Below are 19,315 nucleotides of genomic sequence, written 5' to 3'. Positions count from 1 at the left end.
TAAATCTTTAACATTTTGAAATAACGTGTTAATTTTATAGTGTTTAAATTTTGCTGTAAATTGCTGCGGAAGGATTTTAATTTGAAAATATGAAATATAACACATAAATTACCTATTGTTTTTTGTTTTAATATGTAGTTAGAAAGTTGGATTTATACTATGTTGCAAAACGTTAAGAAGTACAAGCAAAAATAATGAATTTTGCTGTAGGAAGATTTTTGCTAGAAGCTTTACCCTTTGTGTGTTTTCTACGCAATGGGTATGAATACAACAATCTATTATTTTATTAAAATAATAAAGAAATAAAAAAACTGCACCATTTGCTTGCTCAGTTTTCTGCAAAATATAGCATCAGCAAATTAAATATAATTTAATTAGTTAATCACAAAATCATAGCTTCATTTTTCCAACAAAAATAAAATCCATATTAGAAAGGATCTAACATTGTGATGTTCAAACAAAACAATACTTTGTCTTAGCTGCCCACTACAAAAATTCTAACCACTCTTAAAATATGTAATATAGTGTATACATCTCAACAAAAATACCACAAATGAAAAAGGTACAGAAAGGAGCAGCACAAGTGATCAAAGTCATGTGGGTAATGGCTATAAACATTAGGCCTTTTTAGCTTACAAACGGCAAATAAAGAAAAACATGAAATGATGCATGATATAAAAAAAAAAAATAGGAAAGCAAACATTTTTCTCCCTAAAATGGGCAGTGAGAAGAGATAAAAGAATATACTGATTTACACAAGACATGTTAGCATATAGACTCTGCTACCCCAAGAATAGCTGGTGCATAAGACTGCCATTTCAAATTAAATTGATCAAAAAAAATAAACTTCCACTGAATTTGGTATGATGGATTCTGTGAGATGAGACAAAACACTTTATGCACTGTTTCTCTTGTGGAAAGGACCAAAAATTTATGCCATTACAGAGAGGCATTACTGGAAAGCATGTTACTGCTTGTCATCTTGAGGAAATGAAGTAAACCCATTACAGTGAAGTTTTCCCTCCTATTTTCAATCAAGTTCTAAAAATATGTACACATTTTTAAACATTTTTATTTCAAAATGTGACTTTTGGAAATACTGAACAAAGAAGTAACAATAATTATTCAAAGGCTTCTTTTACTGAGACATGCAAATGAAAATAGCTTCTAAATAATCTGCTCTCGGTTTAATTAAAAACTAATTCTCATCTTTCAACTAAAGCTTATTAATTAGTTTTAATCATTACAGTTTGGTTATGCCATAATTAATGATCATGTGTTTACTGAATTTTATTTTCCTCTGTAGAATGACTGTATAGCTTTACAATTTTTACACTGAAAACCATAAAAAAGATTGATTCTTTATTCTGCCATCTGTGGCTCATAATCAGCATGCCTCTACTGTTATATCCTTAAGGTTGAGACTGTTATATCAACAATCAGTAAGAATAATTTAAATTAAATTAAACCAAATTTTAAAAAATGAACCCAATGGCTGTCCATAAATACATGACACGTGAGCTCCATCTACAGGTCAACAATTCAATTAAAAGCTTTAATAGGTGATTACTTAGAAAGGAAGATTCTAATTTCATGTTCTAATATTTTTTTCACACACATTTTAAATGTATATTTTATGAATAGCTACATAATTTGTTTTATGACTGGAAAAATCTATTTTACTTTAGGTCTTTACAGCTGTGTGCAACAGGAAACAAAATTATCTTTGCCACATTTTTTTTTGAACGTGCGATCCAGTGGTGGGATTCTGCCAGTTCTAGGCAGTTTGGCCAAATCGTTTGTTAAATTGCTGGCTCGTCCTGTCCCACCTCCCACCCGCGCGGTGTCAGCCTACCCTAGGCCAGGGGTGGGCAATTGTGGCTCTTTTACAACCTGTGGACTTCAACTCCCTGTGGACAAACCTGTGGACTTCAACTCCCAGAATTCCTGAGACAGCTTGGCTGTCTCAGGAATTCTGGGAGTTGAAGTCCACAGGTTGTAAAAGAGCCACAATTGCCCACCCCTACCCTAGCCCATCGAGTCGCTGGGGGAGACGCGCGACTTTTCTCCGCCCTGGAACACTGGCTGCCCAGGCTGCAGCTGAAGCTCCGCATCATAATGGGCTTCAGGAGGAAGAGGGGTGCCGTCTGTCCCATTGTGAAGCTCAGTAAGAGCAACAAGAGCCAGCTGCAGGCGCAGCCAGGCGGACGCATGCACAGTGGAGCGCAGGCTTAAGATGCCGCCTCCAAGCCAAGGGGCGACCCGATGTGCGGTAGTGTGCTGCCGCCGCCGCTGCCCAAGCAGGTGAAGAGAAAGAGATGGAGATGAAGAGAGATGAAGGAGAGAAAGGGGGGGGGGGAAGAGAGATGAAGGAGAGAAAGGGGGAGGGAGAAAGAAAGAGATGAGAGAGATGAAAGAGACACACAGAGATACCTGTTTAAAAGAAAATACTGGGAGCCACAAAACCTGGGTGGGAGTAAGTTATATGGAGTTGGCAATCCCACCCAGGTTTAAGGTTGTGTTTAAGTGTTTACATGTGTTTAAGGTTGAGTGTTTAAAGTTGCAGACCCCTGACCTACCCCATCCGATTGCTTCACCCTGCAACCACCCCTGTAGGCCTGCACCCGCCTCCCACCTGGGCAGCAGCGGCCTACCTACCCCGGTTGTATCACCTTGCCCTGCAGCTGGCCCGAATGTCCGCCTCGGTCTGCCTCCAACCGCTCCAGCGAGTCATTTTTATTTAATTAATTTAATTAAGAATGCTGCAATGGGCATACATGATGACTGGTCAAAAGTGCGAAGACCTGTCAGAAATCACTTTTTTCAGCCCTCTGGGTAGTTCCTATGTGCATATGGACTACTCAGAAGGCTGAAAAAGTTATTTTTGACCGGTCCTCGCACTTTTGACCAGTCCTTGAACTTACGACTGTCCTCATATTTTACGTTTTGCGCCCTATCTTGTCACCGGGGTGAAGAGAAGTAGTGGTGAAATGACTGACACGGTTGTTAAGAATGCCGCAACAGGCATAAATGTGATGATGGTGGATGAGGATATGAGGATGGTCATAAGTACAAGGACGGGTCAAAAGTGTGAGGACCAGTCAGAAATGACTTTTTTCAGCCCTCTATGCACATAGCCACGCCCACCCAGTCACATGACCACCAAGCCACACCCCCAACTAAGCCACACCCACAGAACAGATTGTTAAAAAAATTGAATCCCACCACTTAATTGAGGAGAAAAGATTGGACCACCAAAGATTTGTCCAAGATGGAGTTGAGAAATTCTGCCTTGGGCAAGAGTTTGGACCAGAAGATCTTCAAGGTCCCTTCCAATGCTATAATTCTATGACATCACGTATAAGAGGGATACCAAGAGGTGGATTTGAAACAGGAATTTAAAAAGAAATTGTTTATTTTGTAAAGATTAATCAAAGTCCAGTCCAAAGTCATGGAAGCCCAGTCTCTTCAATCTAGATTGCAACCAAAGCATCCTCCTGGAGAAAAAGCCATTAAGTTTGTTTCCTTGCAGACCAGTATATAAAATTAAATGATCAGATATTTATGATTTATTTTGGCATTCTCTTCTATTAGGTAAAAAGCAAGTTTCGCTGTCTCATTAGAATCCCAATTCTCAAGAAACAAGACTCATATGTAAAGCACTAAATGAGCAATTTTTACAAATGAATATAAAAATTAGATCAGAGTTGCTATAAAAGCAATATTACTTCACATATGAAATCTTACTCCAATAATGTATTTAACTTTCAGAATTGTCTTTGATTATTTAACTTTAAAACTTTTGATAGCTACCAGACATTTGACAAAATGTTAGCAGAATCTTCCACCGAAGTTCTATTCGTACTATGACTCGCCACATGCTTTGATTCACAGAAATTAACAGAAAATTGAATCAGCTTTTCCAAAGCCATCTCTTGAGAACATGCCATTCACAAGTGTTTCGATTTTATCTTGAAATTGTTTTTTCCATTTCCCATGCCTGACAATTGCTGAGTAGACTGTAACTAACACATTATCGAATGTTATAACATAGAACAAGACTATGCTTTATTTTTACGTTCAATATTTATTTAAACATTTTTAAATTTATAGTTGGTGACAAAATGGACCTCTTAAAATAATTATGAAAAGCTTAGATACATTATAACATTTTATTTAAAATGACAACTATAACATATTTGAAAGTTTCCTTTAGAAACTTACCCTCTCAATTAATTCAAGATATGCATTACTCACCTACGGCTACTCTTCTGCTTTTGCTCTCCTTCTGTTATTTTTTTAACAGGTATATCAGTATTTTTCTTTAACTTTTGCATAACTCGTTTTTTCATCTGATTCTTTTCTTCATTATCAAGACCATCATCTTCATCACAATATCCCTCCTCTTCTTCCTTGGCAGGATGTTAAGACATTCATACATTTATTTTATATGTCTGAACTGCTCAGTTTCAATCCAAAAAAGATTATTTCTCGTGACCTATGTATTAGAAAAGCATATTTCTAAAAGAGCAAGTTATTTATAGAGATATGAAAGGTCCCCAAAAAATAAAAAATGGGGAAACCTTTTAAGGCTTTTTTCCTCTAAAATAATTAGGTTTGAACTTAAATGGAATATGTTTTTGGCACAATTGATAAAAATGCTCAAGACATTGTGTGTCACTGTCACAAGCGACCTCTAAAAACTATGTCACAGCACAGCTTCCCTGCACAGTTATTAGGCTGTGGGCAAGTAGTAACTGCAACACTCTCAGCTCCGAAAGATGCATTTCTGTATTCAAAGAGCTATCATTTCCAAAAGAAATTACATTTCTTTGCTTGTGGGTTCTCAAACAGCAAGGAAATCAAGTGAATTTGCTCGTTGATCTCCATTCAGAAGCTAAAATAAAGTATTCTATATTTTTTACTAGAATTTTATTTATTTATATCCTTCAATTCTTATCACCTCTGTAAAATATATATAAATTCACCCACCAAGGACATTTTAAATTTTAATACCAGACATTATTCAGTACAAAAACAAGTGATGCAAATATATTTTTTATCTCCAAATGTAAAATGAAAACATCTTTGTTGGCAACTTAAAATTCCTGGTCCTGGAAGGCCTCTAGTCTCAAACAGCAATGTCTAATTGGAAGCACAGTAATGCTTTGTGGGAATCATCTCACATGGGAGGGAGGGGAAAGCGATGCTGCCTAGGGAATGATCAGATAAGAGGGCATAGCCTACAGCTGCACAACTACTGAGAACGTAAGTCACAAAGGAACTTCCCCAATTTATAAGGCTGTAAAAGAGATGGTGGGAGATTAGTACTATCCGATTTGCATGAGTCTGTTAATATAAGTTTACAAGAAAGTAGAATTAGTTCAGCTGGTCCTGTTTCCTGTCTATCTCTCTTGGAAGGCTGACATCAAACTCGCATTCCATGACAGGAAATGAAATGGGTCACCTTAGAGGACAACTACTACCAGAATGATACTGAAGCTTTTAACACAAATAGTTCAGCTATACAATCCAAGGATGGTTAGTTAGAACCTAGGAACAATGATGCGTGGCAGGAATAAATATAGCCGTTACATGCTATCAGCTTTAAGCCTGGGCTGAAAATCCAACAGTATATTACTCCATCAAGTGTTTACACTGTTGGAATCTAAGAAATCACATGGTTGACATCAAATCACTTGGTTGAATTATCAAAGCTAGCTTTCGCCCACCAAGAGTTCATTCATCCTTTCACCCAGTTATTTTGGAGAACCATTTCCCTTACCTGATCTTCTTTTGGGGATCTCAAAGTTGTTTGAGAAAGGAAAAAGCCAATTACAAAATATCCTGGATAAATATTATCTCAGTGCAAATCAGTGAGGGATTGGATACGATTAAACAAATTGAGGATGTAACCCAAGTGCCTCTAGGCCAGGGCTGTCAAACTCCTGGCCCACGGGCCCAATGCGTTACACGCTGGCCACACCCACGCCTGGTTTAGCGAAGGGGAAAAAAGTCCAGATACATCATGTGATGCCACCCTGATGACGCAAGTTTGACATCCCTGCTCTAGGCTATGAAGAACTGGATGGGATAGAACAGACTTATAATAAATCTGAACAAGACAGAGGTACTGCTGTGCAAAAGCCTTCTGATTCCAAATCCAGGAGGCTTCTGGGTACAATTCAAGGTAACAATTATTACTTATAAAGCTCCTTAAATTCAGGTTTTCATTACCTCAGAGATGACTATATTTGTTCCATACAGAATCTAATTAACCAGTACATGCTGGTGAGAAGGACATGGGGCAGAAACTTTTCTGCATCCGAGATATGAAGAACATAGGGCCCCATGGACAAGCTTTCTCTGTTGAATGCGTTTGGAACAACTTACCCTCCAAAATCAGATCCCCTCCGTATGGTCATTTCAGAAGAGCATTTAAATGGTGCATTTTCAAAAAGCTTTCAAAACAAGAGGTGATGGGAGTGACAACTGTTAATTGGGCCTGGGATTGAAAAGATGGACTATATTTGTAATGATATTATATGTTTTATTGTTTACTCACAAAAAGCCACCTCATATCTAAGATGAACTGGCAGAACACAAATCTCTGAAATATATAACTGAACTAATGAGGTAGGAAAGATTTCCCTACCCTATTGAAACCTTTTTGTTAACAGGATAATTAAATACTACCAATGTTTCAGCAGCAGCTGAGACAATAACCAGATGTGTATAGTGGTAACAGACATTAGCCCCATAAATATAGCAAATGTAAAGGTCTTACCTTATCTGAATTATCACTTTCATTTCCTTTTTCACTGAAAGAAAATGCAACATGTAAGTTAATTGTTTCATAATGCATGTTCTAAAATAAAATTAATCTAAATGATTTTTTTTGTTTAGGTTACAGGTTTTTATCTAGTGTACCCTTTAGCCTAACTCATTAATGTTTTTCCAGTAGAAACAAAGGCAATCTGATTACTATTTCATAAATAAGTATCATATATATTTAAAGGAGCCGTCTTAACTCAAGAGTTGCAATCAAAGCTGCATGATATCCTCAAGAAATGTTTGGTAAATAGGCAATTGCCTAATAATGTATGGCAGTCTTTCCTAATCTTAATCCTAGCCCTCCCTAAGTGAAGAGTAATTCAAACATGGCTACTGGCCATGCTAACTGGGAATTCTGAAAACTGCAGTACTAAAATACGTGAAAAAAGGTTGGTTTGTAATGCAGTAACAAGTAGGCCAAATTTCACATATTTATCACAATAGAAATTCTACACTTCTAAACTAACAGAATTACTTTTGAATTAGCCAGAGTTTATTTACCTGTCAATGGCAGGAACAGAACTCAGGTGTGGATCATCTTTCAGTAAATCATGACTACTTTTGCTTTTTCCTTTCATGCTCTAAATTTTTTTAAAAAAGAATGGAATGATGGGTTTATGATAAAATGTCTTCACTTTTGTAACACAAATTTCTCTATGAAAAAAACAGAGCATTGCTACTCATGCAAAGGCATTAAACAATATCCTAATTATTACATATATTGTGTTGATTGCAGATGTTCATTCAAATAAAACTATGAAGATCTGCTACCTATATTTGTTATAAAGGAGAAATGGATTTATTCTGCAGGAAGATCTAACCTTGGTGTTGTTTCTACTATCAAAATGACCATTTGACTTTGAAACTCCCTGGATTTCAGAGAAGCAGGAAAGAATCAAAAAGCCTTTCTCCTATATTGCACAGAGATATATTGACAGTTTTACTTAAGAAAAATAACCTCCAGGATACCGGGTGCCAGATTATTTTGTGTTTATAATTGTAATCAGGGCTTTCAATTTCTTTACTTACTTTCAATAGTGTATTGAAAGTAAGCAGGAACCAGTTATTTTATCTCTATTAATAGCCTGGCAGTTATATCCTATACTAATTCAATTTGCTAGACAGTTTTCAAAGGCAGCCCAAAAAGCAACTTAAAGGCAACTAATCTGGAAACCACCCTCCTCCATCATTCTCGCTATACATTCAATAGTTGAACTGACTGCCAAGACTGATAAAAAGCACTCCTGGCAACAGTAGCACCTAAATTTCTCGGAACAATGCTAGGAGCTTAGAAGAAACCTAAGCTATGGTAAGACATTAAGGGAGGGCAAATGCATTCAACATAAACAATACAAATCTCCCTACAACCTCATCTTTTTACTTTTGGCTGAAGATGTGTATCTGCAAACTTTCAGAGAAATAATTGCTATTAAGCACAATTTACTATGTTTTAGTGGAAGAATAAGTAATCTTTAAGTCTAGATCTGTATAATTTCTACTAGTAAGACTTGCTAATATACCATCAAGATATATTATTTCTTTTATTTATCTTTATTTTATCTAAATCCATAGTCTGGGGCCTCAGTTTATATTCAGTTTACTAATAAAATTTCAATAAGCAAATCTGGCCATTAATTTCACAATGCTGAAAATTAAAGAGATTCACAGAAATATATAGGTAGTTAGCTTGAAATTATACCTGACTAACTCTGTTGACTTCTACTTCTTCCTCCTCAGCTTCTTCTCCAAATGAAAGCAGACTAAAATTTCTTCAAATAGAAAAAAGAGGTACCTTCATTTAACAGTAGAACACATAAAAAAACCAGAATTCGTTTGAACATTATTGCCCCTTTGAAAGTCTATAGAATTTAATTTTCCTGTTGAAATCTCATATAATCCTAGCCAACCTCTGCAATAGGATTTTTTTCTTGCTGTACTTTGTCAAGTATCCTTAAAATCTTGCCTAGAACACAGTGTGAGGATGCATAAGAGACTACAGCATAAGACTTACCTTATCAGGGTAAAAGGTTCCATTCAAGAAAGCATACAACTGGATTCTGTTCCTTATCTTTTACACAACTATTATTTGTATATAATTCAGTGTCAAGGCATGAATCAAATCCTAATCTGTTATGTAGAAAACTATAACTGAGTTTGCAGGAAATAAATAAATATGCTATTCTTACTTTGTGCCCTTTGATTTTGCCTTCTCAACTTCTTCCACCGGTTTCTCATTCTTCAGCGCTTTAGTCGTCCTTGGAATTATATCATCAAAAGGATTAAATAAAACCTAAAACAAACATGTTTTGTTAATCTTTTAAGACCTTTTATTCAGGGGTGGGTTCTACTTACCTTTACTACCGGTTCGCATCGTGCACGTGTGCTCCTCTGCGCATGCACAGATCACCTATGATGATGTCCTGGTCAGTGGGCGGCCTCCCGCCAGTTTTACTAGCGGTTCTTGTGAACCAGTCCGAACCGGGGGCAACCCACCACTGCTTCAATTGTGAAAAATAGTATTTCATAAGCACCTAAACACTGCAATCTAGAAATGGTGATGAGGCATAACTAGGCTTACTGAACATAACTTATTAAATTGGCTGAAGCTTGTATACTTTAGGTAATAGCCTTATCTAACAATGGCCAAAATAGTTATACGCCAGTTTTTATTGGAAATCAATCAAACAAATGTTTGAATTATCCATCGATTAAGAAGTATGAAAATTTAACAGAATAGTTCGATGACCTATATGGTGATATGAATTTAAGAGTTTAAGAGTTTATTCGATTTCTATACCGCCCTTCTCCCGAAGGACTCAGGGCAGTGTACAGCCGTATTAAAATACATAGATTTATAAAATTTAAAACCAATTAAAATCAATATATAAAATTGGCCCGCAAGTTAAAACATACATACACCCATAATAAAAAAATCGTATTAGGCCAGTCCGGCTTGCTGGAATTGGAGGGTCTTAAACGCGCGGCGAAAAGTACGCAGGTCGGGGCTAAGACGGAGCTCTAGGGGCAACTCATTCCAGAGGGCTGGTGCCCCCACAGAGAAGGCTCTCCCCCTGGGTGTCACCAGTCAACATTGTTTGGCCGACGGCACCCTGAGGAGTCCCTCTCTGTGGGAGTATATTGGCCGGTGGGAGGTTGTTGATGTTTGTTCAAGGGGAGTCCCATGTAGAGAGCATTGCAGTAGTCCAGACGGGACGTCACGAGGGCATGAGTGACCGTGCGCAAGGCATCCCGGTCCAGAAAGGGACGCAACTGGTGCATCAGGCGAACCCGATAGAAAGCTCCCCTGGACATGGCCGTCATATGATCTTCCAAAGACAGCCGTGCATCCAGGAGAACACCCAAGTTGCGAGCCCTCTCTGTGGGGGCCAGGATCTCACCCCCAATAGTCAGCAATGGAGTCAGCTGACTATACCGGGATGCTGGAAGCCACAGCCACTCGGTCTTGGAAGGGTTGAGCTTGAGCTTGTTTCTCCCTATCCAAATATGTTCTTCACATAGGTCCTAAAACTAGAAAAAAATAACCAATTAAACAATGAGCCAAAATCATTATACCTATTAATATATTTATTGAGGAAAATGTATCATAGCTACAAATTTGTATGTGCCAAAATATATGAACCTTTGGACTCAGTAACTAGTGTGATCTTCTTGGACAGCAATAATTTCAACTAAACGTTTCCTGCAACTGTTGATCAGTCATATACATTGACTAGGAGGACTTTTCGTTCATTCCTCCCTATAGAAGAGATTCAACTTTGGGATGGTGGTGAGCTTCTGTGCATGAAATGTCTACTTCAGATCCTTCCACATTTCTATAGGAGAATAGCAGATCTTGGACATTCCAAAACAGTTTTTTCTGCTTTAATCATTCTTTGTTTATAAAACTTGTGTGTTTTGGAATACTGTCTTGCTGTATGATCCACTTCTTTTGATCTTCAAGTTTTCACATACAGTTTACCCTGAAATTGCTGACATAATTCAGAACGTATAGTTCCATCAATGATGGGCAAGCATTCTTGGTCCTAATAGCAAGACCAAACCAAGATCCTAACACCATGTTTCACAGCTGGGATAAGATTATTACGCTGGACTGCAGTGTTTGTTTTTCAACAAACATAAAGCTTTTCATTCAAACTACAAGTCTACTTTGGTCTTATCTGTCCACAGAAAATTGTTCCAACAGCCTTCGACTTATCTAGGTGGTATTTTGCAAACCGAAGATGGGGAACAATATTCTTTTTGGATAAAAGTGGCTTTCTTCTTCCAACCCTGCCAGGATTGTTGTTGTTTAATGTTGTTCATTGTTCTTCTGATGGTGGTTTCTTGAACAGACATTCACCAATGCAAGACAGGCCTTTAAATCCTTAGACATTACACTGGGCTTCTTTGAGACCTCCTGGAGTATAACAAACCTTGCTCTTGGTGTGATCTTGATTGATCTCCTGGAAAGGGAAACAATGCCATTGATTGCCTCTATTTGCACATGATCTGCCTGATATTGGACTAGTGAAGTCCACACTCTTTGGAAATAGGTTTTCCCAGTCTGGTGAACATCAACAATTTGTTTTTCAGACATCCTCAGAAATCTTGTTTGTTCAAGCCATGACATACTTCCACATACCTGTGTTGTGAATATCACATAGTGAATATCCAGAAGTCTGTTCTTTTAATAAGACAGAACCTGCCACACTCAAACCTGATTATTAACCCACTGATCAAAACAATCTAATTGTCATATGACTAATTTTCATGTGAATTGATAATTAGGATCATTTTCCTCAATTAGTCAACGAACGAATGTGTTTTTGACTCATTTGCTTAATGGGCTCTCATTATCTACTTTTAGAGCTTATGTAAAGAACAGATCACACCTTTTTAAGATCATATTTATGCAGAAATATTGAAAATTTGAAAGGATTCACAAACCTTTTTTTCACGTACACGACTGTACATGAAACTTCATGAGATCTTCTAGAATTTGATATAATTGATATGTAATTAATCTTCAGTTCTGAACCTATTATTTGAACTCCTTGGGCAAGCAACTGTGGTCAAATATACAAAATCCAGGCAAACCAAGGGTTTCATTCATGGCTTTTTCTTGTTTTAAGAAAAATAATAATGTAAAATAAACACAGTGGTGGGTTGCTACCGGTTCTCCCCGGTTCGGGAGAGCCAGTAGTGGAAATCTTGATAGGAGAGCGAACCGGTTCGCTCCAAACATCAGTTGGGCCCTCCCCCCCGTACTATAACTACCTTTATTTCTTTGTTTTTAGATCAGCTGTAAGGCGCGGCAGAATGGATTGCCGTGCCTCAGTGGTTTTTTTACTCAATGCGCTTGCGCAAAGCGCAGGTTTGGCGCCCATGTGGCGCAGTGAGCATGCGCACGGCGATCACACGCAAAGCGCGTGCGTGATGCAAACCAGTGGTAAAACTGGTTAGAACCCACTACTGAATAAGTATCAGTGAATATCTCCTAGAATTGCCTTGATTATGTGTAAGCAAGTAGTATTAGTAGCTGCTGGCTTTTTATTAACAACAGGTAGTCCTTATTTAGTGACTGCCTTGTTTAGCGACCATTCACAGTTATGACAGTGATGAAAAAGTAACTTTACAACCTATCCCTGGATTGATGACCTTTATATGTCTGTAAAGCAAAGGAAAGTTGAAGTAAGACTATAAGCACAATCAGTTTCATTTAGCAACTACTTTAACAACTAGGTTGCTGGTCCCAATTGTGATAGCTACTGTAAATAAGAACTGTGCAATACATTAGAAAGAGATGTCAAGATCAGCACTTGGGTCAAAAATGGTAACATATTCATGGTATACAAGTTGAGCTTTCAATTATTTCTAATATTGAAGCAAAATGCAAGAAAACATCTGATTTCATTTTAATAGCATTGAGACAAGAGAAATATATATTTATATCTATTACAAATAATCTTATTCCTACCTCTGTACTTGTTATTTTATGTGGATTGACTGGTCTTTCATCTGTGCCAATTTCAACTTCTGAAAGTCGCAACATATTATATATAGTATCTCCAGTGATCTGCCAAATTAGAAGGACTCTTTTAAAATCTTTTCACAAATTATTTTCAAAACACATTTTAATTTAAAAATCTCAATTTATGTATTTATTACTATTATTTCTACATTGGCACATTCCAAACAATAGTATGATTGATTGATTACAATAGTAACAAACCCATAAAACATAAGAATTAAAAATATCAAATTAACAGCAATTCCTCCCCCAACTTCTCAGAAAGGAACATGGACAACCTCCCAGATCATTCCTTAGAAAAAACTAGAAGGAGCATAGATTCAGTGCCTAAATTCATGTTTAAAAGCTACTTTTCCCAAATTATTTTCAAAACACATTTTACCCGTATTTTTTGGACTATCAGACACTCCGGACTATAAGACACACCTAGCTTTTAGGGAGGAAAACAAGAAACAAAAAATCTGCCTCTGCCTCCCAGCAATTTGCCTCCTTGCAGCAAACAGCCAACAGCCTGGTCAGCTTCGGCACAGCCTGATTTAGCACGAGCAGCTGATTGGCGGTTGGATCTGCCTCCAGGAATAACGCCTATCAGCAGGATCGCCACCGCCCATCTCCACCATTGCCGCTGCTGCCTATGGCTGCCTCCGTGTGCCCCATTTTTGGCTTCTGTGTGCCCCATTTTCAGCCTCCACGTGTCCAATTTTTGGCCTGTTCCAGGTGGCAGAGATAGGTGGCGTCGGCAGCAAGAATTCATTTGTTAACCAAGGTAATCTTTAAGATTGAAGCAGCCATGTTGAATGATCTGACCACCCCACTTCCAGGGATTGACCAGATGACCGATGGAATTTCTTGTCAAATTGCTGAAAAATCTGAAGGTGCCCACTGGAATCCATCAAGATACATAAGGTGGCTGATCGCACTAGTTTTAATCAATTCTCTCACTATGGAGTGGTAACAAGGTTGCTTCATTTGAACCAGGAAGTGATCTACCACAGCAAAGAACTAACAGCAATCTCTTCCCTTCTATTCTTTCTATTTATCACCGCTCCTTCTTTCACTAGCTTATTTACTTTTTTACCCATTATGAAATAGTTATTTATATTGCAGTCTATGTTTATTAATAATTTATCAAATATCCTATCCAAAGGATTTGAAAGCTTTTCTTGTCACTTTGTTTAGTTCTCACAAATAAAATAATATCAATATGAACAAATTTTTGCAGACACTAAATATCATTTGAGTAGAAGTTTTCCAAACCTTTCCAAAGATAGTGTGTTTGTTGTTAAGTTCATCCGCACGCCCCAAAGTGAAAAAGAACTGGCTGCCATTGTCATGAGGCTCAGAATTTGCCATGGCAACGAGTCCTCGTCGAATAAAACGCAATCGTGAATGGAATTCATCCTGTAAATTATGACAAATAAGAATTAGTGCACAATTGCCTCCAATTCATTTAGGTTGACGTACATAGGATGAAATCCAAAATGATAACAAAAGGCATTCTGTATTTCCCACCAACATCTGAACAAATCAACTGGCAGTCCTCAGTCAACGACTGACTTGTTTAATGATGGTTCAAATTTATACAGCACTTAAAATGTAGTTATATAATTAGTCCTTGAACTTACAATTATTGCAGCATCCCCACAGTCACATGATCACCATTCAGGCACTTTATAACAGACATACTTATACAACAGTCACAGCATATCTTGGTCAGGTAATCATCATTTGCAAGCTTACAACCCGCTTCTGACAAATAAAGTCAGTGGAGAAAGCTGGCAATGGCACAAGTCTTAGTCATGTGATAATCTACAGGTGAAACTCGAAAAATTAGAATATCGTGCAAAAGTTCATTTATTTCAGTAATGCAACTTAAAAGGTAAAACCAATATATGAGATAGACGCATTACATGCAAAGTGAGATAGTTCAAGCCTTGATTTGTCATAATTTTGATGATTATGGCTTACAGTTCATACAGTTCAACCCCAAATTCACAATCTCAGAAAATTAGAATATTGTGAAAAGGTTCAATATTCTAGGCTCAAAGTGTCCCACTCTAATCAGCTAATTAAGCCATAACACCTGTAAAGGGTTCCTGAGCCTTTAAATGGTCTCTCAGTCTGGTTGAGTAGGAATCACAATCATGGGAAAGACTGCTGACCTGACAGTTGTGCAGAAAACCAACATTGACACCCTCTATAAGGAGGGAAAGCCTCAAAAGGTAATTGCAAAAGAAGTTGGATGTTCCCAAAGTGCTGTATCAAAGCACATTAATAGAAAGTTATGTGGAAGGGAAAAGTATGGAAGAAAAAGGTGCACAAGCAGCAGGGATGACCGCAGCCTGGAGAGGATTGTCAGGAAAAGGCCATTCAAAAGTGTCGGGGACTTTCACAAGGAATGGACTGAGGCTGGAGTCAGTGCATCAAGAGCCACCACACACAGATGGATCCTGGACATGGGCTTCAAATGTCGTATTCCTCTTGTCAAGCCGCTCCTGAACAATAAACAACGTCCGAAGTGTCTTACCTGGGCTAAAGACAAAAAGAACTGGGCTAAAGACAAAAAGAACTGGTCTGTTGCTCAGTGGTCCAAAGTCCTCTTTTCTGATGAGAGCAACTTTTGCATCTCATTTGGAAACCAAGGAGCCTGGAGGAAGAATGGAGAGGCACACACTGCAAAATGCTTGAAATCCAGTGTGAAATTTCCAGTCTGTGTTGATTTGAGGAGCCATGTCATCTGCTGGTGTTGGTCCATTGTGCTTCATTAAGTCCGATATTGTTCTATGTACAATCCTTGTTTTATTGATTTCATGTAATATTCTAATTTTCTGAGATTGTGAATTTCATGAGCTGTAAGCCATAATCATCAAAATTATGACAAATCAAGGCTTGAACTATCTCACTTTGCGTGTAATGAGTCTATCTCATATATTAGTTTCACCTTTTAAGTTGCATTACTGAAATAAATGAACTTTTGCACGATATTCTAATTTTTTGAGTTTCAACTATACTTAACGACTGCAGTGGAGCAGACATCTTAAGTCTGACGCAGTCGAATGATGTCTCAATTAACCATAATGCTTAGTGGCGCTGAGTTGCTGAGCTTAACACAGTCGAGTTGCCGAATTGACCCCACTGCTTAGCAATGGAGTTATCAATCCCAATTGCTGTCATTATGTGAGGGCTACTTGCATCTTATTTATATTTGTTTGTTTAGTCTTTATGAATAAACTCATATTTCTTGGAAAACCTAGAAAAGACTCATCCTTTAATACTCCCCAAAGCACACCTCTATTTTCAATAGTTAGCCATATAAGCTCTATCTATTTCAGTAGAATATGTCCCACATCTCCTGTGTCCAAATTTCTACCACTGAAATCAAAGGTGGGGGAAAGAAAACAGGAACAAATTGTAAAAGAGACATGCTTGTATAGTAATAAAAGGAACATAAAGAAACCAACTAGCTAAAGCAGAGGGTTACCCTGAAAGGGGCTCCATAGACAGATTCTCCTCCTGAGCCAGTACCAGTTGGATCACCACCTTGTATTATAAATTCAGGTACAACCCTATGAAATATGGTGTTGTCATAATAGCCTGAAAATAAAACAAGTGTTAAGCCACTTTACAGGAATTGCAACATATTCACTTGTGGGAGATTTACTTTTTATTTGTGTGTATTTATTTCAGAGGAAATGTCAACATCAAATTAATTATGTATAATTAAAGAACTTTTATTAAAATATGCAGTTTTCTGAATTACATAATCATTTGTACAAAAAAAATTTTTTTTTTAAAAGAATGAATGTCAATCCTGAAGCTGGCCTGGCCGAAGCCATCTTGGAGCTTCAGTGCTGCCACACTGAAGCTGAGGGATAGGGAGGGGGGAAATAGAAATAGCTGGAATTGTGTAGTCAAAATAAAATACATTCTCTTGGGAGCCAACGATGTTCTCCCACCTGGCTGGAGGAAGGAGGAGTGATGTCACCAGACCAGTGGACGCTGCCTTGATTGGGCCATGTGACTGATTGTTTGGGCTTGGGGGGAAAACTTTCACTTTTAATTAGATGAAAACGGAGAGACTCTTCTGAGTCGGTTTTCACCAGATATGTGCCAATATGATATTTCCAATCAAGCTATTCTTGATGAATCTACCTGCCTCTGAGTTTTTGCTTGCAAGGGCTCTATTACTTGGAACTCTGACAATGAAGGCATGAAAATACTTGTTAGATTTACCAATTAGTCTTTGCTTAATTTCATACAGGCACCCTTAAATCTGCAGTACAATCTTATCAACTCTTATTTGTACAGATCTGGGATTTGTTTTGCAGCACAAATAATAAATTTTCCTTTTCTTATTTTCAGTGTTTCAGTTTTCACCTCTGAAATTAGATTAAAGAATAATGTAATTTTCTTCTCTTCCCCAATCCCTCTGGCAACCTGACTGACTTGGAAAAGATTTGGCTCAATTGGGTGGAAGTTTGGGTGAGAAAGAACAATTTCTATTGCTTTTTTAATCTTGGGGAAAATCAGAGCAAATCCATCATTTTCTCCATGCCCTATGACAGGGGTGTCAAACTCAAGGCCTGGGGCCGGATCCGGCCTGCAAGGTGCTTAGATCTGGCCCGTGGGGCCACTCTGGAAAAAGTGAAGGACCGGTCCACGGTGCTTCTGCCAGCGAAAAAGGAGCTTGGGAGGGCTACGGGCAGAGGGTTGCAGGAGGTCACTGCATCTGAAAACGGAGATTGGGAGCCTGTTTTCGCTGGCAGAGTGCTCAGGCCACCACAGGCACCCCTGACACGAGTGACGTCAAGCTGGCATGCCCACTCTGGCCCCTGAGGTCAAACACAACCTTGATGTGGCCCTCAGCACCTAAGAAATAGATCTTCAATCACTTGCATGGAATTTTGCAGAGAAAGGAAGTGAATCAAAAGCATCTCTTGGCTGAATCCTCTGGTAAAGAGCAAGAGAGTTTGATAGAAAGATGACATTATCTTACTTGCCACACACTTTTGAGGAAAGGAGGACACAGAGCAAAACTCCTGCCACTGCTCCTTCCCTCTCTCAACTATAAAGTATGCAAGAAGCTGTTACAAGTCTGATCATCAAAAGGGCTAAGAATACTTCCCTAAGTGAGGGTACTGCAGATGTTTGCTGTTTCTTTCAAACAAAGCTTGTATTTCTATTTAAAACTTTTTGGAAAAGTAGTATGAGAATTAAGCAGACATATTGAAATTGAGTACTTTTCATTGTATAGGAACTATATTTTATTATATTACTAGTATTATTATTTATTATTGTTGTTATTGTTCTTGTTGTATCACATTAGGAACTACTGTGTTTTTATTAATCATTACCTTCCATACAAAGCTGAATAAAATTCCGACAAGCTTTGGGAGCTTCTTTTGACCATAATTCAATATCAATATCTCCAGCTGTTGTTTTCAATAATACCTACAGAATAGATTTAATGTATGATTATGTGATCATTAGAGGTCTCAATATTTTTTAAATCAGTCTCAATACATAATTACATCTTCTGAAGCATACATTTACTACATATTCTCTAGAATGTGATATAACACAATCAACAGCAAAATAACTAATTAACAGAAAATAATATGGAAGCAATAAATAAGACATTGCTAATAAAACAGTAGTTAGTAATGCAGGCATACTCTTGTACTTTTGTGTACAGTACACAAATACATTAAGAATTGGAACTGTATCTCTACAAGTATATTGTAAGAGGATTTGAATATTTTAATAAAAAAAGCAGATAGAAATGTTTAGGATTGCACAGTTAGATGTCCAAACTGGTAGACAACTGAATTATAAGTATTTAATAATTAAATAATTAAAAGTATACTATTATAAGTATTTTTTTACTGGATAAAAAGTTAACTAATAAGGGTCCTAAAATATGGCTCCAATGTTTTTCTCTTTGTTGATTTGAGCAGTTTGTTTGACAGCCAAAAAGTTGGGGAAGAAAGTTTTTATAAATAACTAAATTACAGGAAATCATGTCATACCTCTGTTAAAACAGTTGTTTAAGAAGTATAACCTGAGCAATATTTCAGAAACTATATAGAAAGTCTGCCCATACAACTCTCTAGACTAGACCATTTTGCTACATTCTTAGCAAAGACATAAAACATTTTTCAGTTGCATGAAAAAGGTTCAGCTTTTCAGAATAAAAACAACCAATCACAAGAATAACCAATGACATCTCCTATTGATATTACATGGCCTTGAATTTGATCCAGAAGCAAATCAGCAACCATTTTTTGCTCCCTGACAACATGAACCACAAGTCCTACAAGCAAAGCAAAAAAGTGTTTATTAACAGATAGGATACAGCAGGGGTGTCAAACTCACGTCATCATGACGTAATCACGTGATGCATCGGGACTTTTTTCCCTTTCGCTAAACTGGGGGGGGGGGGGCATGTGA

At 37.6% G+C, this 19,315-nt stretch overlaps 1 protein-coding gene across 2 annotated transcripts in view; it reads right to left on the bottom strand.

The window, feature by feature from the left end:
- CWC27 (CWC27 spliceosome associated cyclophilin) overlaps positions 1–19,315 on the bottom strand; it is a 114,010-nt gene that overhangs the window by 93,140 nt on the left and 1,555 nt on the right. For both annotated transcript variants that reach the window (XM_034440978.3, XM_087885726.1), the window contains exons 2-10: positions 18,220–18,316; positions 16,347–16,459; positions 14,123–14,266; positions 12,812–12,910; positions 9,021–9,124; positions 8,534–8,603; positions 7,336–7,415; positions 6,788–6,821; positions 4,258–4,412 (exon numbers count right to left, since the gene is read on the bottom strand). In XM_034440978.3, the coding sequence (XP_034296869.1) occupies positions 4,258–4,412; positions 6,788–6,821; positions 7,336–7,415; positions 8,534–8,603; positions 9,021–9,124; positions 12,812–12,910; positions 14,123–14,266; positions 16,347–16,459; positions 18,220–18,316 (896 nt within the window). The remainder of the gene's footprint in view (positions 1–4,257; positions 4,413–6,787; positions 6,822–7,335; positions 7,416–8,533; positions 8,604–9,020; positions 9,125–12,811; positions 12,911–14,122; positions 14,267–16,346; positions 16,460–18,219; positions 18,317–19,315) is intronic.

Source organism: Pantherophis guttatus, chromosome 2 (assembly GCF_059756535.1).
Source record: "Pantherophis guttatus breed Tessera chromosome 2, ASM5975653v1, whole genome shotgun sequence".
Taxonomy (NCBI): Eukaryota; Metazoa; Chordata; class Lepidosauria; order Squamata; family Colubridae; genus Pantherophis; species Pantherophis guttatus.
Note: the sequence above shows the minus strand (reverse complement) of the source record. Positions and strands in the feature narration are given on the sequence as shown.